We start from the raw sequence: 27,373 nt of genomic DNA on the forward strand, positions 1-27,373 counted from the left end.
TCTCCATAGAGACAGTAGCCCAAGCTAATTAATTCAAGTGTTGAATGAATTTTTTTTTTTTTAATAACAAAAGCAATAAGACTGATGGTGCTGGAGAAGTTTAAATTTACAGCATTTGGTAGGCACCTGTATCCAGAGGGACTTACATTTATCTCATTTACACAACTGAACAGTTGAGGTTAAGGGCCTTCCTCAAGTGCCCAGCAGTGGAAGCTTGGCAGGGCTGGGATTTGAACTCATGACCTTCTTGTCAGTAATCCAACATCTTAATCACTGAACTACCCAATCTAATCGCAAAGTTGATTTTAGGGTTTGATGCCTGGCCCAGGTGACTCCACATGCCAAAGTGTCCTTGGGAAAGACACCGAACCCCAGGTTGCTCCTAATGGCAAGCTAGTGCCTTGCACGGTAGCTCTGCTGCCATTGGGGTGTGTGTGTGTGTGTGTGAGTGTGTGTGTGTGTGTGTGTGTGTGTGTGTGTGTGTGTGTGTGTGTGTGTGTGTGTGTGTGTGTGTGTGTGTGTGTGAATGAGAAACAGTGTAAAACACTTTGTAGTGTATTCAAACCAGCCCATCATGTACCAACATCCATGCCAAGATCACATTTCCCCATTCTGATGATTGTTGTGAAAACTATCTGAAGCTCTTGACCTGTGTCTGCATAATCTCATGCATTGTGCTCCTGCCACATGATTGGCTGATTAAATAACTGCATGTGCAGATATTCCCCATTAAAAACACATTTGTTTTTATGAACGTTTTATTCAAATTGTCATTGCTTTAATGTGCTACAGAAATCGAATTATTTCAGAGAAAGTGGTTTAAAATAAATCGCTCTGCATGTGAATGTATCTGGAACATGCTGATCTCAGATCAGTTTGGAAGGAGCAGGCAGAGGAGGCAGAGGCGGAGTTTTTAAGGAGGGTCAAAGTTTTATCCAAACAAATGCAGACTGTCATCTGAAGACTATCAACATCTGTAACTTTTTAAAGACTTTCACTTGGAACCTGGGGGGTAAATCAACCAACCGAACATCCGGCGGAAAGGTAACACCGAGACTTCTTTTAGTTTGCACGAGTAGAGCGTTTTAGGATGTCCCAAAGCACCAGATGAACCATTTTACAGACTGTAATATGGGACATTGTTGTTGTGTAGATTCTGACTGTATTGACCGTGTGAGGGAGTGTGGAAGGAAATCACGAGCTAACCACAGGAGATATTATGACGGCTCGGTTAACAACCAGACTTGGATTTGTGGCTTGTAAAGTACAACTTTAAAAGAACTTAAACTCGTATTTACTTAGCATCTTAGCCTGAGGCGAGTCTTTTACAGAATTCTTTTGCGCGAGGTCACTTGTGCGCGAGGTCGTTTAAAAATATATATATATTTTAAAATAACCGTCACATTAACGTTTTCCAACGGATTTCTTTAATAAACAGCTGGGCAGCTGGGAAAATCTGTCGCAGCCCATACTTCGGCTAAACCTGGAGCTTGGTTGTCAAACCTGATTTTAAAAATTCATAGGAATTTCTTTTATGCCTCAAGAAATGTATTGGTCTTCATATGAATGAACAGGGTTACCGGGTCTGCTTGAGCAATGGACGTCGAAAACCAACAACAACAACAAAAAACACATAAGATACTAGCAAAATAAATAAATAAAATCAAGTTAGGGCCATCAGTGCTGAAATATAAGATCACAATTATTCATTTATTTAAAAAAAAAAAAAAACACCACAAAAAAAACCTGTTCTTTCACTGTCATAAAGAAAACAAGACCACATTGAGAAACAAGTTCATGTGAAAGAAAACAAAAACGCTTTAATGCCTGAGGGGAAAAAATATTAAGCTTTTTTTCCACACCCTAAAGAATAACCGTGTGTGTATACTTTGAGAGAATTTTATATGGAAATCAGTTTATTCCAGGTAAAAGGTCATAAAGGTAAACGGAAAAAAACAACCGTTCAATGCGTAATTATAGTTAGGGGAGAGCGGGGTGATTTGAGCCTGTGGGAAAACCCTACTCAACCTATGGTTTCTAGGCAACCATAAAGAAAATTGTTCATGTGACCACACTTTTTTTTTTTTTTGAAGAGTTATCCATTTTACTCACCCTGTGATGGAGAGAATGGAATAAATGGTAAGCACATTTATGTTCAGAATTTTTTGTTGTTGTTTTGCTGTTCAAAGTGATTTTTTTTTATGTTCAAGGAGTCATGATTCTTGTGTCTGAACAACTATAGACAAGTATGAGGCTTTATATGAGGCTTTACTGTTAGCATGACGTTAGCTCTAAACTGCTGGATGATACAAGTTTTGTTAAAATGGCAGGAGTGGGGTAATCTGAGCCAATCTGAGGCCAGTGGCTCAACTCACCTCTTCTTCTTCTTCTTCTTCTTCTTGTTCTTCTTCTTCTTCTTCTTAAAGTAGGCTATTATTTAACTGTAATTCTACATCGCGTTCTCACATTTCATCACCGAAATGACATGACGTTTTGAACGTTGGACCAAAAACCATCATGCCACACTTTTAGAAACAGGCAGGAGTTCAACTCCTCTTGCATCGTTGGACAGAGCTGTGGGAGAGGTACGGAATAGGAGGTCCATACATCAGCTGGCAAGGGACATGAAGTTCAACAGGATGACTAAAACGATACAGGACATGCCAGTCAAGTCTTTGATGAAGAAATTGAGACCGAGCTTGCAGGCCATATAGAAAATCTAGCTGCAATGTTTCATGGTCTAAGTGCCATAAGATGTCGTGAACTAGCATTTGGGTTGGCACGGTGAAATGACCGATGTCCCTGAAGTACCAAATTGTGCATTTCTGGATCTATTAAGGATAAATAAAAAGATGACTATATAGGCTAATCAAATATTGGCCTTTAAAGTTGAAAACTTTATCTTCAAATAAAACCTTTAAGAAGTCATTTGGTATTGAATTTGTCTTGCTTTGATGTAGCATATGAGGTGAAAATGTTCAATTTTACTTAACATAACATAACATAATCAATAGCACAATTAACCCCACAGCTCAGCTTATCCTCTGCCTAGGTTCAATGACACCACTTTTATTTGGAAAGTCATATTTTGAAAATTTTGTTTATTTTAGATCCAAAGTGATTATCCCAGGTATGCAACACATCCTGAAATATATGTACATATTTTAGCTGAAGACATTAATGTCATGCCCTCACTTTAAAGACACCTCAAGTGAAAACTGGTCCTTACAAACCATCCTTAAACAGTATTAAAACCTTCTTACTTGTCTTGTTTGAATGCTAGCCATTGGAAGTGTCAAAAACCTCAGCACCAGTAGATCGACTAAAAGTTAATCAAATCCGTGGCAAACACACATAAATAATAATTACGTTGCTCAACACAATGTCTGAAAGAGGTTTGCATTGGGTATGGTTATTATTCAAGACCATCATTACAACCAGTGCACTGATGAGGATAACTTAATTAAACGTACAGGAAAACTGGGGGGTAAATGCAAAGGAAATGGTAAGAGTACATTTAAAAACCTTATTTGCTTTATGGGTATCTCAAATTTGCTGTTTTCATCGTGAAGAAATTAAGAAATCCTGGACATTCATAAAGGTAATTTCCATATAAACAAAGAGGAACCATGTGAGGGATGCGTGTAAATGAAATCATGTCTTATGACAAAGTGGTGTCTGATTTGATTTGTTTTCTTAAAAGATGGCACAGACCAGTCACTTTGTTTTTGCATTGTAATGAGCACGACATTTAAAACGCATACAAATTCCATGACATGTATGTCGTTTGACGTTTCCTTCTTTAAGTCTTGTGATGGAGTTACAAGGCGAATGTTGCCAACAAGTAAGGGACACATGTCTACCAGTTCAGCATCACATACTAATCACCACATGAGTATCTATCACAGCTTCAGGTCACGATCATCTCTGTCTAAATGGCATCACTTGGTTTGAAAAGAACAAATCCTGCTATATTTGTTTATACGACGTCCGTACTCTCTTGTTTGATGGACAACCTACCGATAGATAAGAACCTGTTATTGAACTGAAACACCATCTACGGTGAGGTACTGCATGGAAATGAGGAAATCCTGGACATTAAAGAAGATAGTTTCCATATAAACAAATAGGAAATATACAGGAGTAAAACACTTCAAGATGTTCTGTTTTTGGTTGTTAACAGTATCTTGTTTTTGAGTTAATGAGGTTCGGATTCAATCCATTCAATTAAAGTGACATCACACAGGCTAAAAGCCATAAGAACACAATCATAAATATAATGATTTTGATAATGATCGATTGAAATTTCAATTATTGTTAGTTAGTTAATTAATTAATTAATTAATTAATTAATTAATTCATTCATTCATCACTGGCCCAGGATGTGCTCCAACAAATGTCTGAGGATCCTCCGAATCCATTTTAAAAACCACTGCATTAATGATAGAGATGCTTCCATTATTTTTAAATGAACTATGAAACTCAGCCAATTGCATTTCGTGTAATAACATTAAGAAAACATTCCAAAGGGAAGAAGAAATAAAAGAAGATAGACAGTTGTGTAGTTAATGTTCTTTTATAAAACATCATACAGGATAGTAAGTTACTTACTGAAGAGGCTACGTTGGGGCAAAAAGTTATATTTTCTAGCAGTTTTTCTTTGTGATGCAGTATCTGTGTAGACCGTCCCAAACCATATGTTGGATACACACACACACACACACACAATTACTGTCCGCTTTAGTAGGAATACATGCACACCAGCACATTCATGCAATTATCAAATCGTCTGGCTGCAGCGCGGCGCATAAAACCATGATGCTAAAGGTCAGTAGCTTCAGGTAATGTTCACATCAAACATCATAATGGAGAAAAATAAAATGGGATCTTTGACAAGTGGCATGGTTGTTGGTGCCAGATAGGCTGTTCTGAGTATTTCAGAACCTGGATCACAGAAACCAGACAGATGAAAATGAGCAAAAAAGACCAGGTGATGTTTTGGATAATTGCATGAATGTGCTGGTGTTCCTATTAAAGTGCCTGGTTAGTGATACACCGACACACACAGTCATTTAGGCCCTCGGATGCAGAAATACAGTAATGCACTTCATCTACATTTAAAAAGTGTCCATTTCGAGCACGGCCTGTGTTGCATTGTTTATGTTGTACCTCTAAACTTGATTTTGTAATTTTGTTGTGACATGAATGTGGGGACAGCAGAATGCAAGATTAGCTTTAACTTCTCATTTTTTCTCATAATAGTACACAAGCAAATAGACTGAAGAGTTTAAATCCGGCAAGTACACACTGTTCTTTAGGCTCATGGTTTGTTGAAAGAGACTGTCTTTAATGCAGGCTTTAGTTTAACCATTATTAATAACCTTTAAATAATTAAATGTAGGCTTAGTGCATTATATAACTGTTGTAATAATAGCTGTATATTCTGTTTGAGATCCAGACGTGATATTTTGGGTCACGTTGTTCAAAGGTTAAAATGGACTGAAAATGATATCTCCTTCCTCATACAGAGCTGTTAGGTGGCGATTGACCATGGTCCGTTTTTTGAGATTTTTCACGGTGGTGGGCGACGACCACCAAGCTGCCTCGAGGTGGCACGAGGAAGACCTACACAAAGTCAGCGAAGACTTGGAGGCGGCAAAACCACCGGCCACACAGCTGACCTTCAGAGACGGTCTGAAAAATCTCTTCAGCTCGCAGAGATTTCAGGTACTGAAACTGCAACGAAAACGTTCTACATGTCTTATACAACCACACATTCCAGCAAGCTAGACCATGCACAATATATGTACTTTATGCCGGAAATGTATTTGATGTCGACTAAAATGGATCGTTCATATGAACAGAACGGACGTTGCAGGATGTTGGCTCAAGTACTGTGAGGATGTGGGTATTGCTCAGTAATTCTCAGTAATAGTGTCATAATGTTTACAGATAAAACTGAAAAAAGAGGGATTGGTGCATTGCTGCAATATCTACACTGCCCTCCACTAATATTGGCACCCTTGGTAAATATGAGCAAAGAAGGCTGTGAAAAATTGTCTTTATCGTTTAAATTTTTGATCTTTTGTTTAACCAAAAAAAAAATTCACAAAAATACTCTGCTCTCATGGAGATCAAACAATCGCAAACACAACAAGGGTTTATCAAACAAAATCTTTGTTAAATATGCATGCCACAATTATTGGCACCATTATGAGTTCATATAAGAAAAATATATTTGAAGTATATTCCCATTGATCGTTTAATTGTGGTTGAATGAACACAAATCCAATATTAGTGGAGGGCACTGTATATCATTTCAATTGAATTCAGCTCATGGAGGTCTCTCAATCAAAATCCTTTCCATAAATATTTGTATCAGACCTCGACCAGTTCACAACGTAGCTGAATACTTTAACATTATGGAAGCAGCTGTCTTGGACAACGTCACCTCCCATGGTGAAGCTGGAATTTAGGTTGGCAGTATACTTAAAACGAAAAAGATGTCGAGACCCAAAAGACGTGTATATATTTTTTTTGTTATAAGACCTCCTATCTGTGATTGGTCTAAACATAATTTCTGGGTTCTTTGTTTGCAGAAGCTGCAGCACAAACTCTGTTACATGCCACCTCCTTCTCAGTTTTTGCTTTGTAAAATAAACCAACAGTACCGCCAACGTGTCTTTCTGTCACATTTGTGCTGACAATGCTAGATTTTCTTTATTTGACCCCCAACCTGCTAACAAACTGGGATATGTGAAGAAAAGAATTTCACTGTGCTGTGATGTGTATGTGTGACCCATAATGTCTTCTTCTAAAATGAAAGTAGTAACCTTCGTCCTAAATGAACCCTTTAGTGTGATATGAAATGAAGTTTTACTCTAAACCTATAGTAGTACAGATAAACCTGACGTACTCTGTCTGGGTTCTTGATTATGACAATATTGTTGTGTGCTCTAGATAGCTGTTGTGTGCTTGGTGATCATGGATGCCTTATTTGTGCTGTGCGAGCTGCTCTTAGACCTGTCTATAATCGAAGTGGACGAGCACCACATCGCTCCACAGGTGAGCTCAAGCAAGATCCAATGCAAAATAGTCTCATTTCATAACCGGAACTGAAAATCCTCACCAGTAGTTGCTCCCTTTGTCCTTCTGCAGGTGTTTCACTACCTCAGCTTGGCGCTGCTCACCTTCTTCATAGTGGAGCTGGCCTTTAAGCTGTACGCGTTTCGGCTCGAGTTTTTCCATCACAGGTTTGAAGTGTTTGATGCGATCGTCGTGATCGTGTCCTTCATCCTGGATATCGTGTACATCTCGAAAGAAAACGCCTTTGATGGCATGGGCCTGCTCATCCTGCTCAGGCTGTGGAGAGTGGCCAGGATCATTAATGGTATGGCTCACAAGGTTACAGGAAGCGTTCAGAAAAAAGAAGTGTTTCACTTTGTTAGTTTAGCTTTGCACTGTTTACCTTGTGAAACACACGCGCACACACACACCGACAGGGTGTTGCTTCTCAAACAGATTACTTTTTTCTGGTTTGTGACACAAACAAGCACAAGCGAATCACAAATGACACCCAGTGATCTAAAAACCTGACCGGAATGATCTCATATTGTGTCCAGGGAGATAATACACTAAATGGCCAAAACTTTGTGGACACCTGAACATAGCACTTGTATGTGAATGTTGGGCATCGCATTGCAGATTTTTTTCCCCCTTGGCTGTTATAATAACCTCCAGTCTTCTCTGAAAGCTTTCCACTAGATTTGGGGGCGTGACTGTGGGGATTCGTGATCATTCAGATACAAGAGTGTTAGTGAGGTCAGGCAGTGATGTTGGATGAATAGGAAAGGGGTGCAGTCGGCGTTCCAGTTCATCCCAAAGGTGGTCAGTGGGGTTGAGGTCAGGGCTCTGTGCAGGACTCTCGAGTTCTTCTACCTTAAACAACCTTCTCAAACCAGGTCTTCATGGAGCTGGCTTTGTGCACAGGGTCATTGTCATGCTGGAACAGGTTTGGGGCCTGTTGGTTCCAGTGAAGGGAAATGAAAGACATTCTATACAACTGTGTGCTTCCAACTTTGTGGCAAGTACCACATATGGGTGTGAGGGTCAGGTGTCCACAAACTTTTGCCCTTATAGTGTGTGTTCTAATTTTAGTATTGTAAAATGGCAGGGTGTAGTTTAGTGTATTTACATTGCCCAAAACTGATATAGTGAAATAATGTATTCGCAACAAATTGTGAAACAGTGACACTGGACATTGCGCTGCTGTGGAGATCACGCCAGAAAAAACACGCACGAATGTTCACGGTAGAAATCTGAGACGCACCTCTGTCTTTGGCAAACTTAATCCACACATATACACTTCTTTTTAGCAACACCCCAAATTGATTCCTTTTGTAAAATTGTCTGTGTTGTCTCTCCCATAGGTATTCTGTTGTCAGTGAAGAGTCAAGCTAATCACAGAGTGCAAAAGCTGAAAGAAGAAAATGATCGTCTCCACCATCAAATCGGCGAGCTGAAAGAGCATAAAACTGCAATGGTGAGTGTTTGACCTGCTGAGCAGACTGATGACCACATCACTTTCATAGTTGTACAGTTTCAAGTTATCGCACTGTACGTGGATGTTTAGGAGCAAGGGAAAATATCGATGTGTAAATGACTAAAAATGTCCGTATGATAGCAACTTTTATTTTTTGTTAGAATTTTTCAGTCTGCTTTCCACCACGTCTACATATTTGCTTATACTGCAAAAAAACAACAACAAAAAAAAAACACCCCAGAATAAATGTTAGTCCCTCCGAAAACTATTGGAATGGAAAGGCCAACCTATTTGTTTGTGCTACACATCGAATACATTTGGGTTTGAGATCAAAAGATGGAAATGAGACGAGAGTTTCAGCTTTTATTTCATGATATTTACGTCTAGATGTGTTAAACAAAATAAAATCGTTTGTATCAGACCCCCCAATTTTTAGGTGAGCAAAAGTATAGGAACAGATAAGTCAAAGTAAAGTAAATAACACTTAATATTTGGTTGCATATCCCTTCCTTGCAATAACTGCATCAAGCCTGTGAATCGCTGACATCATCAGATTGTTGGTTTCCTCTTTTGTGATGCTTTTACCACAGACTCTTTCAGCTGCTGCTTGTTTCAGGGGGTGAAATGCTGCTCAGTTGAGTTAAGGTCTGGTGATTGACGTGACCAATTTAAAACCTTACACTTTATCCCCCCTGATAAAATCTGTTGTTGAGTCTCACCGAATGAGACACCGTTCAGTATCTGTTGCTCAGTACACCAATGGTTTCGTTTGTTTTTCAGGACATTCCAAATCATTGTATTGGCTATGCCCGATGTTTGTGTATGATTTTCCTTCTTGTCTGAGCTTCAAAACGGATTGCTTTTCTCCCATAGACAGCTCTCTGATCTTCATGTTGGTTTATCCTTTTTAACAGCAAATGCAGTTTTCACAGGTGAAACTGAAGGCTAAAACCAAGAGTAGATGTTCAGAGCTATTTATTATTTAAATGGTCAACTTAACAGAACACACCTGGGTAACAAGAAACTCCTGTCAGTCACACGTTCCAATATTTTTCCTCACCTACAAATTGGGCTCTGATACAAAATGTGCTATGTTCTATGTCGTTTAACACGTCTACATATAATATAAATGCCAGGGGCTGAAATTCTAAACTCTTTTCTCATATTCATCTTTTTGCTCTCAAACCCAAATGTCTTCAGTCTACAGCAAAGACAAATGAACTGGCCTTGCTGTTCCAATAGTTTCAAAGGGGGCTGTATACTGGAAATTTGAGGGCAGTTGTTAAATTTTGTCAATAAATACCATGCTCCATGTGACATATCTCGTGAAATAAAAACTACAACCGTTGTCTGTCTTTATTGAAAGAGTATATGAGAGACGGTCTAACCAAAACTGTTTTTATGAATTTTGCATGTTCTTTAACTTTCTATCTCTGTATCTATACAGTAGTTCTGGTTACTTAGGCTCTTCCTGAGGGTCTGTTTTATCCACTATTAACACACAACCACAAAGTATTCCCACTGAAAAAAGTAGTCCCAGTCACAGAAAGGACCAATTTGATTTAGAGATTTTGAGTTAATATGTACAAATAAAGGTTTAATATTTTTGATCTTGAACCGTCCCCATAGGCTTCCATTATTAGTGTTGAACAAACAGGGTTTACATTCTTATCTCAGGGAAAGGTGCCAAGCAGTAAAGATTAGGTGGGAAAACATTGGAAATTGTTGAAATATCACATTTTTGTCCCCAGCTGAAGTTGGTTCTCGGGCTTACTGCTCAACCCATGTACCAAGTCACCCAGTTATACAACGTGTCCGAAAAATTCTCTTTATGAATTTTATCCAATACGCAAAGTCAGCCTGGAGGTGTAGAAATACTGGGATTGACTGTCCCATTTGACAGAGAAACACTTTGATACCAAGTTTTCTTGAAATCTTCATGCACGAATCCTGGCTGTTCTTGAAAGCAGTGATATGGATATGTTGCAGCATACATGGAAGCATTTGGATTATCGCCTAGATGTTTTGCGCACCATTAATGACGTTCATATTGAATGTTTGTAATTTAATTACTTTAAGGAAAAAAATTAACTATTGGTTTGTGGATATAAATTTATAATATAGAATATAAATAGGTAATTCTGTGTGCGTTAAGAAATTTAAAATTTAGTATCAATGTTGTATATAATTTCCCCCCCCCCCCCCCCCCCCCCTTTTCATTTATCCTGTATAGTGAGAGCACAGTAGGCTATGTTTGCTAGGTTAGCTTTTACCTGCTAGGCTTGTGATTCGTAACAGTGTAGCATGTGCAAGCTTTGTCTAAGGATAGCCTCACCCACTTTACATCGAAAAGGAGAGAAACTGTAGCCAAGTACATGTACACATTGGGAAGTGAGCGACTGCAGCTTGTTTTACCCTAAACACAAAGCAGTGTACATGTTTGCCTGGGACTTGAAATGGTAACAAATGTCTTTTGAGTTACTTATAGAAGACACACTAATGTGTATTTTATGATTTCGTTTACAGGAGCAAGAGGTCAGCAAGCTGAGAGCAGTCTTAGCAAAGCACTCCATCCAGTACTGAGGACCGTAACTCACTGTTACCAGCTGTACAAAATACTCATTCTAAAAGAGAGCCAATTAAGGGAAAATATACTAAACTAACAATCTATAGGTCAGAGTTCTACGTTCGTATTTAACGCCAGTGCTACAAGCCCGAATCAAAGAGTTCAAAATTTAAGCTATACCAATAATCCGGTCCTCCATTGCTAGAGCTGCTACAGCTTTCTGAACAACAAGGCCATGAAGGAGTGTTCAGAATAGGAATGTGCTGATAATTAATCATTAATATCATAACTGTTGCTCAAAGTTTCGCAATAACATTGCAAAATTACAGACTTAACTAAAAACCTGTCAGTCGGAATTTCTGATCTCTGACTAGGAAAAATTCCAAGAACTCGGAAAGCCAGGACAGTCTCCTCAATCCCAAGTTCAGCATGTGACCTCAAATCAACAAGTCCGCTCACAGCATCCCAATTAAACGAAGTAGCCCCTTGAGTCATACTGTATATACTAGAATTTGCTTTAGTGTGTTAATATCTATAACATTGACTGTTCAGTTCACTGTGTACAGTTGAGGAGGGAAATGTACGTCAGTCATCACAGTTAGCTGGCTGGATTTTTGCTTACAGAAAACATGAAGGTATCCATGTTTTTGAGCTAAGTTTCTAGCTCTAACACGCAGAGTTTGAAAACGACGTAATTCTGAGTTCCAGCTTCCTACTTCTGAGTCAAGTCGAGCGCAGCATCTGTGACTGTTCTGGCCAACATCCCCCCCAATCCCCCAAACCCTACAGTCAGTCGTATCCAGTGATGGATTCATGGGATGGTCTTCTCAACGGACTTTCATTCTAATTTGTCCACAATATTGACTGTTAGAAGACAGCTGTACTATGTACTCTGACTTTATTACAGGAATCATGAGTACAAAATCATGCCTATCTACGCAGCCTTCTCCCAGAGGTCACATGGGTAGTCCTGATGATTTTTGAAGCATGTCCTAAATATCACATTATGTCAGAACATGTAACATGGAGGATATTTAAAAAGGGAATCAACATAAAGTTATTTTATGCCTGTGTTTAGCCTGCTGATGATAATATACTTTACCAAATATTTTGTAAATGAATCAAGTATTTTCTTTTTTATTTTAATTGAAAACAGTATGCATACAGAATAAACTATTACAAAATGTGAATCTGAGTGTAATATATACAGTTCATACTGAATCTACTATTTATAGTAACGCCATTATTGTAGGGGGAAATGAAGAGACTGTAGAATAATGATTTTTGAGGCCTATAGGGCATCAATTTTTTATATGGTATATAAATGGTTTGATAGAGACCCTATATAATTATTTACATATTCAGTTGTATGTACAAAAGTTTAGACACATTTGAGAATAATAATAATAAAGTCATCAAAACTCTGGAGTAACGCAAATGGAACTATGGGAATTATGCTGTGATAAAATATCCAAAATAAATCAAAATAATTTAGTATTTTAGCATCTTCAAAGTAGACACCTTAGAATTTCCAGAAATGTATTCTTGAGGAATCTCCCTGAGATTTTGGAATATTTCGCTCTGAGTCGTCCGGTTTTTTTTTTAAAAAATAAAATTTTTGTAAACAAAATGTTAGTGTTCTAATGAAAGAAATGAATATGTCGGCATGGTTATATTTTTGTCTACGAGACAGATTTCAAACATTTAATCTCACACTTTCAGATCAAAAGGTTTTTAAGTTTGAGAAACATTTCAGTCGCGTGTCCCCAAACTAGTGTGTTTCTAAGAATTAAATTGTTAAGCCTCTGTTTAGCCTGCTGCAGGATAATATCCTAATAATTACCTAATATTTTGTAAAGGAATCAAGTATTTAAAAACATTTTTTAATTGAAAACAGTATGCATACACAATAAACTATTACAAAATGTTAATGAGTGCAATATATACAGTTCATTCAGAATAATTTAGTATTTACAGTAGCACCATTATTGCGTGGGGGTGGGGTGGGGGATGAGGACACCACAGAATAATGATTATAAAAAATTTTTTTTAAAGGCCTACAGGGCCTCAATCTTCTAGGTGGTATATAAATGGTTTGATAGAGGCCCTATATAATAATTTACATTTACATATTTAATTGTATGCAAATGTAACTGTTAGATTGTAATTTTACAAATTGCAAATCCATAGTCAGAAATCGGATCAGAAATGTGATTGTAGTCCATGTTTACTTGCAATTCTCATGCTACAGTCACAAAATAGCGCTTGTATTTTGTCATCTTAACAACATTCATTTTGGAATGAAACATACCAAATTATGAGGCGCACGGTGGCTTAGTGGTTAGCACGTTCGCCTCACACCTCCAGAGTCCGGGGTTTAAGTCCTGCCGCGGCTCTGTGTGTGCAAAGTTTGCATGTTCTCCCCGTGCTGCAGGGGTTTCCTCCGGGTACTCCGGGTTCCTCCCCTAGTCCAAAGACATGCATGGTTTGGCGTGTCTAAAGTGTCCGTAGTGTATGAATGGGTGTGTGAGTGTGTATGTGATTGTGCCCTGCGATGGATTGCCACCCTGTCTAGGGTGAACCCCGCCTTGTGCCCGATGCTCCCTGGGATAGGCTCCAGGTTCCCCGTGACCCTGAAAAGGAGTAAGTGGTAGAAGATGGATACCAAATTATTCAGGTACAACCTTCACGGTACTTTTCCGAATCACCGGTTGCTTCTGCAACCGAAATATTCCACTAGTGCCATGTTTTTGGAGGTGGGGCCAAGTGAGTCCAAATTGAACTGTTCTACAAGTTGCAGATCCAAATATCAAACCTCAGCATGTCAGTTATGTTGTGTAAATGTGTGAAATAATTATCCTCAATTAACCAGTAAAATTCGAATCCAAAACCTACATCACAATTTAAAGATTTATGAAAAAATCAGCCAAATTTGCAGTTCAAATTTTGGAACTCAAATGGTGTGAATGTATTCCTGTGCAATTACATTAGACAGGAAATTACCTCCATGTGGAACGCTTAATCATTTCCCTGTTCATACGAACGGGAAGAAGAAGTCGGAGGGCAGTTTGGCGTTGATGGTGGGAGGAGCTCTGAATCCTGGGCTGGCTGACAGCGACACGTCAATGAAGCTCACGGAGCTGATGACGGAGATGACACCACCGACAGTCGAGGGAGATGGCTGGGAAAACAAACAATATTCATCATTAAAAAATATTCTAATGTATTTCAAAGGGTTTGTGATACTTAAAAAAAATCTGTCATTTAACACTATTGCCCAAGGTTAAAATCCTTAACTACAAGGTAATTACTGAGAAGAGCAGCGGTTATTATAACTAAATCTGGAATGGGATGTTCAAAAAGCATATATGGTTGTGATGGTCAGGTGTCCACAGACTTTTGGCCATATAGTGCATCATATTCACAACAAACTGCCAAACAATAGTACTCAAATTCCTGTTTGGAACAGGCGGCATCGTATATTTGTTTGTTTTCTGTGTCCAAAAGGGTCTTTGGTCCTTCAGGATGGCCAAAGGGCATGTACAAACTACAGCTACCAAAGACGAAGGGTGAGTGTTAGTATCTTTTCGACCAGCTGCTCATGCTTGATCACACGGCAGCAGAACACCCTCTGAGGAAAGCGCTAACTGCCCTCTTCTGCATACACGAGCTCACAGACGACCGCAATTGGCTAGTATCATTCTGAGGAAGAGGTTAGAGAGTAATGCTCTTCGGGAACCTCTTGGATTCGAACTCGTGACGGCAAACACTTTTCTGCTACACCACTCAGGAACTCCTAAATAGGGACATTTTTGAGGACACATTCAGGACAGAGAAGACAAAGAGTTAAGTTAAGGGGGCTGGGTGTGAACATGATAAATGCACCACTATCATCAACTTAAAATGGTATTCCATCATCTTTACGCACCAGTGCAGACCTCCACTGCAGTCCCCAATGATGGTCATGTGATCTTAACAAGTTTATCGAAGGCATGACACAAGTTCATAGTCTTCAGGATAATAGCAGTCGCTTTGACTTTCTTCTGTGAGACATTAAAGAACCAAAAATCTGCTTAGAATTACCAAGGTGCTGGTGTTGGTCTGGATTGTTTCCATCACATTCACTATCTGAGCTTGGGGGTTCACCAAGGTACCATACTTGGTCCATCTTACTTCGAGACGATAGGATACTGGAATGCTGCATCCCTGGGTGCCCTGGAAAGACGTTTAAAGACAACGTGAAAAGGATATCGACACGGTTTTCTTCCATAACATGATAAATGATATAACATGATGCAAGTAAAACAGGTCACTTGATTATGTCACTAATCACTGGATGGACAAAAGCAAAAAAAGTCAAGTTAAAAAAGAAAGACATTATTGTGTTAATCGTATTTCCCCCCGCTCCCACTAAACAAAATCTCTTTTAAGTTGTTAAACACTGATCAAATCTGTACAGTGCAGGTACAATGGAACAAGTCCTAACAAAAAAAAAAAAAGTTTAAGTAATCAACACCTCAGTTCTCAAAGCAGAAAGAAGTAAAACCAGTTTAACGGTGAACTTGAGCCCAAAGGATCGAATAGATTGTAGGCTTCAAGTCCAGTCACAGTGACACAGCAGAAGAAGTCAACAACGGATCAAAAAAATTCACCTGCTGACAACGCTGTAAAGTGAGACGGATTCAAAACAGTATTTATGGAGCAACACAAGCCTGATTGCTTCTCACTGACTCTTGGGAAACTCGCCTTTACAAATGTTTCTCTTACTTAAGAAGCTACTGTTGTGTAGCACAGACACCACAGTGATGCAAGAGAACCTGTGAAGGCTCTGTTTCATATCTCATGAATTCACTGAAGCGTATAACTGTCGGAACGTGACCGTTCCTGTCCTTGGTCCATCTCAATTATAAGCACAGCAGAAAGGAAAAAAAAAAACTTAATGTGACGAAATATTCCTATTTAGACTGTCGACTATCTGTAATAAGCATTCACATTTACAGCGTTTAGCAGACGATCTTACCCACAGGAACTTACATGTTCCTGTGGGTAAGAACTTACACTTGTGGAACTTACACTTGTGAACTTACACTTGTGGGTAACACAAGTGTGTTGAAGTCTCTCTCGAAAAACATATCCAAATAGGCCCGTATATAAGGATACCATAAAACTGAAACCCTGTTGAATAGGAGTTAGTGTGAGTTAGCATAGCATGTTGGTATTTACCGTTGGAGTGGTTTGATTCTCGATAGGAACCCAGTCCATGGGGTTTTGAGGAAGAGAATTTCCAAAAGATGCCACGTGGTCCGGAAAAGTCTGGCCTTTCAGTCTCCCCAAGATGACTTCAGAGAGTAACGAACAGTTCGTACTGTCCGCAAGCCTACAATTTACCAACAAATGTATTTATGATTAGAAATTAATGTATATTATTTGCAAATAAATATACGTAACGCAACATGAACTTGACTGCTTGAGTGTTTAAATCTTGTACCTAAAGGTGCATCCTGACACCACATCTGTCCCGAACAGTACAGGTGAGCGCTGGGTCGGGCCGGACAGACAGTCCTGTTCCGGAGAACTATTTAAGACAGTGAGAGACCCGTCTGGATCTGAGCTTTGGATAATTCCCCTAAAAAAATTAAGCGTTAAGGAGCCAAGAACTGATCAATAAACTAGAGGCTATCCCTGAGATGAAATAGTTAGAGCATTAAACAATATGCTATACCGACATAAACATCAAACAGAAAATATTTTCAGTCTGCTACAGGATTATGATCATTATTAGAAACATGATTTGATGAATTAATTACTGAAGCCTAAGAGCAGTCCACGAAATGGCTACTTTAATGTCGTCCTCTTTGGAAGCTGATATCGTGGTTTGTAATAAAACGGTAACATGTGGATGTACAGTTATCCTACCGTGAACGTATAAAGTTCCATTTATGTTTCTGATGAAAGATGAAGTGACCATGAAATTCGGAAAGTGTTTACAAAACATAAAAGTATGCAAAAAAGATTTTAGAAATACACCAGGCTCATCATGGAGATCGCGCTGTGTTCCTGGCCTATAAGCAATAAAATTATATACACTGTACTGCAGGATTTGTTTATTGTGTTTACTACAGCTCCCCCTGCATTGTACAGTGTGTTTTCTGGCTCCAACACCTGATTTTAAATTCATGAACGTATTACTCTTACGTTATGATTAACATGAAAATTGCAACAGAAAATAAATAGGCTTTTTTTAATATATATTTTTCAATTGTACATTGTAAACAAGCAGTATTCTTTAAATGTATAAATCGGTGAGGCAACTGATCCGATACCAGCAAAATGGCTGATCGGATATCAGGGGGAAAAATATATCGGATATTAGAGCCTGTAACAAATGGCAAAGATTGGCATTGGAAAATATATAAATTTTTGGAACTGGAAATATTTACATATAAAAGAGACTTGACTTTTTTTCAGATTTTATTAGATTTTATACTTTATTATATTTACAGTGTAAGTGATTTTTCGTGAGAATCTCGTGAGGTGTGTTAAAGCCAGAAGTGTTCAGAACAAAGTGAAAACTGTTTAAATCATTTAAATCTAAATATTATCAGAGGAGAGATTGAGAGATTGACGGAAAGGATATTCTGCAGTTCTCCATCCGGCCACAAGGGGCAGCCCAACCACATAACCAGGATTTCCACTGGAGCGAAGTGTGGCATCGCTTCTGGACTCCTGTAAAATGTTGTATACCGAGTTGCACTAATGATATGCATATTTTAATATCATACAGATGTACAGCATACTTAACAGTATATTAACACATTAATTGAGCTACGAAAACGTTCACAAATCCATTCAACAAGCACCTGAACAAACGTTATCTGGAACTCTTGCTGGATCGGCAGTGTGTTTTCGTCGACAGCACCCAGAACCAAAGACGCCATCACTCTCACAATCTGTCCGGCGTCGCCAAATCTCACTGTGTATTTAACCTGCAACAGATTTCAGAAAACAGATCACATGTACTGCAAGTCTAACACAATACAAATTCTATTACAAGACCTGCCGTTTTGGAGATGCTCTGACCCAGTCGTCTAGCCATGACAATTTGGCTCTTGTCAGAGTCGCTCAGACCCTTACACTAACCCATTTTTCCTGCTTCCAACACATCAACTTCAAGAACTGACTGTTTACTTGCTGCCTAATATATCCCACCCCCTGACAGGTGCCATTGTAATGAGATAATCAACGTTATTCACTTCACCTCTCAGTGGTTTTAATGTTATGACTGTTTAATGTTAAGATTCTAATTAGAAAACATTTATGTTTATAATATATACATAATTAATTATTTCATAGAATTCATATAAGATTATCTAATTATATATACTTTTTTACTTTGAGAGAATACATCCAGCAGTGATGCTTACTGTAAATTCAATTTAGTGATCAATTCATTATAATACACATGTTATTTATTGATTTTATATACATATATATACACACACACATATATATATATATATATATATACACACACACATATATACATACATACACACGCACATATTCTAATATAATGCATCCATCTATATCTGTCCATAATATAACAAAAATATTTTATATACATATATTATATATATATATGCATATATATATATATATATATATATATATATATATATATATATATATATTCATATATATATTCATATATATATTTATATATATATATATATATATATATATATATACACACACACACTATTTTTTTCCTTATAGATTATATTGCATTTATATAAAATCATTTTTAGATTTTAACCATTATTTACATTTGTATTTTATCATTATTTATATTTGTAATTATATTTAGATCATCCAATCTATTTAACAATCATATTTAAATAATAATAAATATTTAACACATTTAAGTAAAGTATAATTCAATAAGTGAAAGTAATTACAATATACTTTTATTAAGATATTTCTACACATTATGCCTTTTTTCATTTTTAAACAAATAGAAAATAGGTATGTATTAATTCTGCCATCATTATTTGATTATTATTAAAATCCATTATTGCTGTTTTGAATATTAAGTCATTTTGGTTTGTCCTTATTTACTTATTTAAGATTCATCCATTAGGGAATGAGTTCACTTTAGACACGCAAAAATATTATTCGGCACATGAAGTAAATCGTCTCTTTCTGTATACATGTGTACAATTTTCCTGCTCTAGGCAATAAAATAGAGGTTTTACGATTGCTCACCTGCAGCACCACCTGGTTACAGATCTGACCAAGTAACACGGGTGTGTAGTCAGAAGCAGAAGCATCCGTCTGCACCAGTGTCTGTGTACCCTCTAGAGACTGCAGTGTAATGGTCTCCACTGCTACGGACACCAGCTGACACACACACACACACAGACAGACACACACACACACACACACGTCAGAGACATGGTGCTATTCCTGTCCTGCTAATCCAACTTCTCACACATCCTGTGAAATGTCGTTATGGTACCCCAGCATAACATCCTGAATGCTAGCACTACTTAAGATCTTCTCACCACTATGTCACAACACCGGGCTACTACATCTCACAAGTATGGGATTATGGGTTTAAAACAGAAAACGGGAGTATAATATAATAAATTTGTATTCATACATCAGCACCGCTGTCCTTCCCCTGCAAAGAAAAAAGAAAGAAAAAATGGGTTAACGATTTAAGAGATAACAGGAATGTGCAGCTTCATATCATCATAGTTGTCTAGCGATATTAAAACTTATATCCACCCATCTATCTTATTTAAATGTCTCGTATGATGCACAGAATTATGGGATTGACTGCTCCAAGGTCAGCCGCGACACCGAACTGAAAAGAACCTGCACGGCTCCGGACTCACTGAAAAAACACGGAAACTGGTGTACGCCTTAAGGTTCAGCGCATCTAACTTGGCGCAGTCTTGTTCCAAAGCAAAGTTCCTCACACATCTGATCGTCTGATCCTTCAGGAAGGCTGCGGAGAAACAGCAAAAAAAAAGGCAAGATGTCAAAAATAATAAAAAGGAGTTCTCTTAATCTGTGCCGAGTATGTAAGTAATACCGAGGGGTGAGTGAGACAGATGGAGGAATGGATATTATCAGGAAATTATCCCAATGATCATAATCTCTCTGGAAAAGAGAAAGTGTTATCTTGTAATAATGACATACATTATTTATTTATTTGTATATTTATTTTATTTGGGCAATTTTGATACCTGGAAAATTTCCCGATCTGTATTTTATGGATTCAAAATCTGCGTGACTGATGAGGATGTGTGGTTTTACCTGCAGGGTTCGTGTCTAAGCAGTTCGCTGCACCTGCAGATGCTGGAAGCCTGAAGAAACCTCGCTCTTGGGCATCGTCCATCGTCTGGATGAGATCTCCATACTGAAGACGAACACAGCAAACAGGAAGAACCATAATCACATCTATGTACACTGCGAGTTTATCCACTATTTGCGATTAGAATAAATCTAGTGGAAAGCCTTCCCAGAAGAGTGGAGGTTATTTTACACAGGATGTTCTCAAAGCACATATGGCTGTGATATGCAGATGTCCACAAACTTTAAGCCATATAGTGTATATTTACTGCTTAACACACACACACACACGGTGGAGGGAAGAAAACAGAGCAGAGCAGAACAGCAATAACAAGGACACAAATAGCCTAACACACATGGTTAACCTTGCTAATTGTTTGAGGTTAATAACTCTTAGTATGATGGCTAGCTAGTTAAAACATACTAGATCCCACAGCATCAACCTCCAGAACACCCAGTCCTCCTACTAAGTTTGTTTCAGACCTGAGGGAATCAGTGGTATTGAAAAGGGTCACATGACTGAAACAGCGAGATCATGCACAACTTTACCACGTATCCTGGAGAGTCTCCCTGTGCAGGAGTCTGTAGTGCACGCCCATCTCCACTAGAGGCGCTGAAGAAGAATCCCACAAAGCGATCGAAGAGACTGTCGAAATTATTCTCGGTGGGAATCGTCGGGTCGATGAAGGACATGCCCTGATCATCTTTAAAAAATAAATAAATACATTTATAAAAAGCAAACTGGAAAGATAGGCATGACTGTCATGATAATAATATGTTTCACAGAAGATGAGAGCGGTGATCATTTTCAAATATTGCTAATGGAGCCTAACACAAGCTGCAGTGAGAATATTTGGTAGAGTCCATGACATCATTACAAATCCAGAATTTGTACAAGTGTGCATGTGTAAAGCGGTGTTGCACTTACAGTTAGCAGACTGTATGCAGAAGACATCAGGGTTGATCTCTCTCTGGACCGACGTCATCACTTGGGACAAACCACCTGGAGTTCCAGCGAGTGTGTACACGGCTGCATCCTGGCTGCACAGCTTAGCATCCCCTCTGACAAAATGTACAAGTACGTGAAGAGTTATAAAAAAAAAAGGTACATCAAAGATATAGCTTGGTAATCAACTGAAATCAACGTAGGAACACTGCTCACAGGTAGTCAGGACTTTGTATTAGATGTTGTGGATCTTAATCCGATTTAATTCAGGATAATTTCTGTGGATTTTCAGTTAGATCAGTTAGTGTAACTCAGATCAGTGGGTGTAAATGTTGTCGTTCACGTGGTTTCTAAGTAGGAGTGGGGGATATGACACAAATATATCGTATTTAATGGTTATAAACTGATGTGTTTAAACTGGTTTAAACTGAAGAGAAACAAAAATGTGCTAAATGTTGTGTGGGTAAAGGTGTGACTGGAAACGTTCTCGCAAAACTCTTGCGCTCTTCAATCACCATGGTGACCGCCACCACCATTCAAACAAACTAAATACCGCATATGAACTCGACCTCAAAAAATGTGTCAGATAATGGATGTGACAGGCAGCACATGATAAGATATACAACCCATAAACATTACATGGAAAGCCTGTAGCAGGAACTTGTTTCAGCATGTTAGTTTAAAACACAGTGGTGCTTGAAAGTTTGTGAACCCTTTAGAATTCTACATTTCTGCAGAAATATGACCTAAAACCTCATCATATTTTCACACAAGTCCTAAAACTAGATAAAGGTAACCCAGTTAAACAAACAAGACAAAATATTATAGTTGGTCATTTATATTTAGAGGAAAATGACACAATATTACATATCTGTGAGTGGCAAAAGTATGTGAATCTTTGCTTTCAGTATCTTTGTGACCCCCTTGGAGGAATTTTAGCCCGTTCCTCAGTACAGAACAGCTTCAACTCTGGGATGTTGGTGGGTTTCCTCACATGAACTGGTTGCTTCAGGTCCTTCCACAACATCTCTATTGGATTAAGGTCAGGACTTTAAGTTGGTCATTCTAAAACACTAACTTTATTGTTCTTTAAACATTCTTTGGTAGAATGACTTGTGTGATTAGGGTCGTTGTCTTGCTGCATGACCCACTTTCTCGGACAGACGTCCTGACATTTTTCTTTCCTTCCTGGTATAATTCAGAATTCATTGTTCCATCAATGATGGCAAGTTGTCCTGGCCTAGATGCAGAAAAACAGGCCCAAACCATGACACTACCACCACCATGTTTCACAGATGGGATAAGGTTCTTATGCTGGAATCCAGTGTTTTCCTTTCTCCAAACATAACGCTTCATTTAAACTAAAAAATTCTATTTTGGTCTCGTCTATCCACAAATCATTTTTCCAACAGCCTTCTGGCGTGTCCGTGTGATCTTTATCAAACTGCAGATATGCAGCAATGTTCTTTTTGGATATTAGAGGCTTTCTCCTTGCAGCCCTGCCATGCACACCACTGTTGTTCAGTGTTCTCCTGATGGTGGACTCATGAACATTAGCCAATGTGAGAGAGGCCTTTCGATGCTTAGACGTTACCGTGGATTCCTTTGTGACCTCGTGGACTATTACATGTCTTGCTCTTGGAGTGATCTTTGTTGGTCTCCACTGCTGGGGAGGGTAACAATGGTCTTGAATTACCTCCTTTTGTACACAATCTGTCTGACTGTGGATCGGTGGAGTCCAAACTCTTTTGAGATGGTTTTGTAACCTTTTCCAGCCTGATGAGCGTCAACTACTTTTTCGGAAGTCCTCAAAAATCTCTTTTGTTCGTGCCATGATACACTTCCACAGATGTGTGTTGTGAAGATCAGACTCTGATAGATTCTTGTTCTTTAAATAAAACAGGTCGCTCACTCACACCAGATCGTCATCACATTGATTGAAATCACCTGACTCTAATTTGACCTTCAAATAAACTGCTAATCCTAGAGGTTCACATACTTTTGCCACTCACAGATATGTGATATTGGATTATTTTCCTCGATAAATAAATGACTGAATATAATATTTTTGTCTCATTTGTTTAATTGGGCTCTCTTTATCTACTTTTAGGACTTGTGTGAAAATCTAATGATGTTTTAGGTCATATTTATGCAGAAATGTGGTACTTGAAAGTTTGTGAACCCTTTAGAATGTTCTACTGTATATATTAGTCTAATAATCCATTGCTAATAAGTGTGTGTATGTGTGTGTGTGTGTGTGTGTGTGTGTGTGTGTGTGGAGAAGCTTACACAACTTTCTGCACTGAGCACTGTGTGAAGAGGGCCAGCTCCTGAGTGCAGTCTGGGTCACAGCAGCAGTTTACATCACATCGCTCTCGCTGTACGTTACACGGACAAACAGCAGACACTGGAACAAACACACAAACACGCACACACACACACACAGACACACACACACAGTTAAACACAAACCATCATCAGAATTATTGTGTGCAATCTCACTTCATTCCATCTCAAATATTTACAGTTTTTTAAATCTTTATACCTCTGATTTGAACAGTTTATGATGATATGATAATACTGCAAAAGAAATATTGTTTATCTGTAGTGTAATGGGAGAGTCCAGCTTAACTCAAGAGACTTGATTAAGGCTTTAAGCTCCGCCCACTAGCCCAAATCAAGTTGTTTCATATTACAGCAAATCTAGTTTTCATCATTATTATATACACCTCAGCTTCACATTTAAAAACCTTACAAACCACACTTGTCTGGAAATACGTGAAATCACATTTATTTATAAATACGTTCTTTTCAAAAATCGCTTTTTTCTTTGTTCTGAAGCAATACTCTCAGTTTCTAGAAAACCTACGTAACTAGTTTTATAACTTTGCATGCCATTTGCTTGATTAAACAATAAATAAATGACATTCTAACAAACTATTCCATAAGGCCTTTCTCTTCAGGGGGTTTTCACAGTGCAATAAAAATGTAAACCCTACCAGTATCCGAAGATTATATTTAAAATGATGAAGCCATTTTGTGTAAATAAATGCACTTTAAAAAATAAAAAATAAAAAGGTTCCAATACAAAAAATATTTGTAAGAATATCACCAATAAACTGCTGAAGGTTGATTTGATGCATTGTTTTTTTGTTTGTTTCTTTTATAAAACTCTTCATCTGTAAGGGTAGGTATGTGTTTAAATTTGAACTCCATGCCCGCATCAAGGGCTACATTTATTGTCTGATCACATTAAAAGCAGAACACAAGTCATACACGAGTCCTACATGACTGACAATATAGTCTCTTCACCTTTAGTGTTTTGCCTGAACAACCCCATGAAACAAAATCAGAAGTTCTGCGGCTTTTAGTCTGAATATGTTAGTCTTAAGGTTATCTATAAGCTAGCGCGCTCCAAAACAATGACAAAATCCGCATATAAGCATTGGACATGTGCAGTCAGTCTCTACCACTGATACGGATCAACAGGTTTGATGACATCACATGGCTTCTCGTCAGATTTTTCTGTCCAATCAGACGCTCTCTAGACTCTGAAGTGTCCCGCCCCAACATTATAAAAATCCATGGTACTGTCAAGTACGGCTTAGCCCAGGCTGTGAGGTAATTGGCTATTTAATAGCTATTAGCTATTTAAAAAGGGGGTGGAGCTACTCTATATGTCCCACCCTGACTCTCAGTGGAAATTATGTCGTCAACACATCAAATAATGCCGCGAGTTTCAAGGCACTTCACGGGGACTTTAAAGCAGCGATTGGTTCAGTGTAGAGGTGTTTAAAAGTTGGTTTTAACTGTGTGTGTGTGTTTTTTTAACATAGCTGCTAAACATGTTTTAGTGTTTGATTCATAAATTATTCACAAGGAATCATTTAACAAACCCTCAAACCTTTGTCTTTACTTTTATTTGAATGGTTAAGGGTTAATCAGGAGAGTTAAATCCCCACCAAACACTCTGTAACTCACACAGTGAATTTCTGGAGCCTTACTGCTTTAGAAAAACTAAACTATATAATGATTAATGCGTATTAGCATAGTGACTTTAGTAATGTACAGATTCATAAAGTGCTTATCCTACTGGGTCGCGGGGAAACTGGAGCCTATCCCAGGGAGCATCGGGCACAAGGCGGTGTACACCCTGGACAGGATGCCAATCCATCGCAGGGCACAATCACATACACATTCACACACTACAGACACTTTGGACATGCCAATCAGCCTACAGTGCATGTCTTTGGACTGGGGGAGGAAACCAGAGTACCCGGAGGAAATCCCTGCAGCACGGGCAGAAGTCCACACACACAGGGCTGCGGCAGGAATCGAACCCCCAACCCTGGCAGTGTGAGGCGAACGTGCCAACTCTAAGCCACCGTGCGCCCCTGAACTTAAACATTAACCACTAACCAAAGTCGTTGCAAATGACAGATTATATCGCATGAATGATATAAGGAATAACGAATGAAGAAAAGCTGAACTGCAGCGAGGAGTTTGTTTACGGTGACAGTGTGCGTAACTAGGAAACTACATGTCTGTGTATTTGCGTATTCTTCTGCTACATACTTTTGAGTGTGTATGTTTTCTTCACAAAAAGGGTACTTTTAGTGCAGAGTATAAGTAGGCGAATTGGTACGCAGAACATGTCTCTAACAGTAATGCAGGCGGGATTGACATTGTAATGATGATGTTTTGTTTCCACTCCTTTAGCCTAACCCCACAGGATCTATGGTGGCCTGTAGAGTATCTACGAAATTATTGACAGGTGGTCCATCCAAACATAAACAAGCTTTCCAAACCGGAAGTCAGTTTTCCAGACGGGTTTTCACAGCCACATAGTACACTTGTGCTGAGGTTATGGCTTAAACCAATGTTTTTATCATGTTCTAAATGTTTTCCAGGTGACTTTCACAAGTAAGAGCATCACAAGCATCTTTAACGTTATACCTTCAGTGACAGGCTGGGGTAACGTCCCTGAGAGGGGTAAAGGCAGAGAGGAAGTGCCCCCACTCTTTATTTGAGGGTTTGTTGTAGCTAATATTTTTGCTTCCGAGTCTTCTGCTGTAACTAGGGGTGTTTCCGTAGTTTGTAAATCTGTTGCTGTAAACCTGGATGTCTCCGTTGCTTTTAATGGAGTCGCAGTAAAGGTGGACGCTGCTGTCCGGGTTCCTCCATCCGTCACCGGAACTTCAGCGTTTCGCTCTGTTGATGCCGATAACCGAGGCAGTGAAGTAGCATTTTCTTGTCTTCCGGTCAAATTAAAAGCTTGATCAAAGACAAACGTGTCTTTTGAAACGACGTGCGTGACGTTGACTTGGTTCGAGCTTGCATTATTAACGCAAATAGTATTTCCAAAACACGTTAATATAAACATCCACAACAGCGCCGCCATGCTTAGTAACCGGTGCGCGCGCGGCGACGCTCGTCTCCAGGAAGTGAGCGCTGGAGCAGGAACTCTGGGTAATAATCATGGCCGCATCCGAACTCGCTGTCTGTGGCAGGGGTTTTCTCAAAAATGTTTCTCAAAATAAATTCCACAGGCCCCCTTGATACACATTTAATTTATGAACATAATCCAAGTATTGAAATATTAGAAGGAAGAAAGGCTCATTATTCGGACATGTACAATGATATCCTGGCTATTTATTGCTGCCTTCTGGCTCTCTGTTTTAGTCATGCAGTCATACAGTAACTAGTCCTGTCAGAGGAGATGTTTGTACATCCTCTTAAACCACTACAGCACACCTAATACTCTGTGTTCTCTCTGTATTGTAGAAGACTAATGATTTATTATCACACTATGTGGTGTCAACCAGATGAGGTCCTGTTTTGAGTCTGGTTTCTCTCAAGGTTTCTTCCTCATGTCATCTCAGGGTTTTTCTTCTTCTTCTTTGCCATGGTTATATCTGGCTCGCTCATTAGGAATACATGTAAATCTGTGTCTATGTCC

The 27,373-nt window shown here is 38.6% G+C and overlaps 2 protein-coding genes across 5 annotated transcripts; one reads left to right on the forward strand and one right to left on the reverse strand.

Annotated features, from left to right (window-relative positions):
• Positions 1-884: 884 nt before the first annotated feature.
• On the forward strand, positions 885-12,298 carry hvcn1 (hydrogen voltage-gated channel 1). 2 transcript variants are annotated; one of them, XM_017489915.3, is made up of 7 exons: positions 917-1,044; positions 2,094-2,139; positions 5,529-5,727; positions 6,961-7,065; positions 7,159-7,390; positions 8,430-8,542; positions 11,069-12,298. In XM_017489915.3, the coding sequence occupies exons 3-7, from the start codon at positions 5,551-5,553 to the stop codon at positions 11,123-11,125; spliced, it is 684 nt and encodes a 227-aa protein (XP_017345404.1). In that variant the 5' UTR covers positions 917-1,044; positions 2,094-2,139; positions 5,529-5,550; the 3' UTR covers positions 11,126-12,298. The 2 variants fall into 2 exon arrangements, with proteins under 2 accessions (XP_017345402.1, XP_017345404.1); XM_017489913.3 differs by lacking the exon at positions 2,094-2,139 and having other exon boundaries at positions 885-1,044.
• tctn1 (tectonic family member 1) lies at positions 11,591-26,859 on the reverse strand. 3 transcript variants are annotated; one of them, XM_017490035.3, is made up of 15 exons: positions 26,371-26,859; positions 23,704-23,821; positions 21,397-21,530; positions 21,018-21,172; positions 20,433-20,535; positions 20,009-20,121; positions 19,771-19,791; positions 19,374-19,508; positions 17,969-18,094; positions 17,746-17,834; positions 16,597-16,734; positions 16,332-16,485; positions 15,192-15,323; positions 14,112-14,289; positions 11,591-13,741 (listed from the first exon to the last, which is right to left on the reverse strand). In XM_017490035.3, exons 1-14 carry the CDS (start codon positions 26,813-26,815, stop codon positions 14,143-14,145), a joined length of 2,010 nt encoding a protein of 669 aa, XP_017345524.1. In that variant the 5' UTR covers positions 26,816-26,859; the 3' UTR covers positions 11,591-13,741; positions 14,112-14,142. The 3 variants fall into 3 exon arrangements, with proteins under 3 accessions (XP_017345524.1, XP_017345525.1, XP_017345526.1); XM_017490036.3 differs by lacking the exon at positions 26,371-26,859 and adding an exon at positions 25,990-26,317; XM_017490037.3 differs by lacking the exon at positions 26,371-26,859 and adding an exon at positions 24,727-24,889.
• Positions 26,860-27,373: the final 514 nt, after the last annotated feature.

The sequence above is a fragment of the Ictalurus punctatus genome, chromosome 16, assembly GCF_001660625.3.
Source record: "Ictalurus punctatus breed USDA103 chromosome 16, Coco_2.0, whole genome shotgun sequence".
NCBI classification, from domain to species: Eukaryota; Metazoa; Chordata; class Actinopteri; order Siluriformes; family Ictaluridae; genus Ictalurus; species Ictalurus punctatus.

Coding starts and splice junctions, on each gene's coding strand:
- tctn1 (XM_017490035.3), bottom strand. CDS start 26,815: ATGGCGGCGCTGTTGTGGATGTTTATATTAACGTGTTTTGGAAATACT. Junction 18,095..19,373: donor GTAACCAGGTGGTGCTGCAG/GTGAGCAATCGT, acceptor AATCTGTTGCAG/GTTAAATACACAGTGAGATT. Junction 16,735..17,745: donor GCCGGATGGAGAACTGCAGA/ATATCCTTTCCG, acceptor TAATTTTTTTAG/GGGAATTATCCAAAGCTCAG.
- hvcn1 (XM_017489913.3), top strand. CDS start 5,551: ATGGTCCGTTTTTTGAGATTTTTCACGGTGGTGGGCGACGACCACCAA. Junction 5,728..6,960: donor TCAGCTCGCAGAGATTTCAG/GTACTGAAACTG, acceptor TGTGTGCTCTAG/ATAGCTGTTGTGTGCTTGGT. Junction 8,543..11,068: donor AAGAGCATAAAACTGCAATG/GTGAGTGTTTGA, acceptor TTTCGTTTACAG/GAGCAAGAGGTCAGCAAGCT.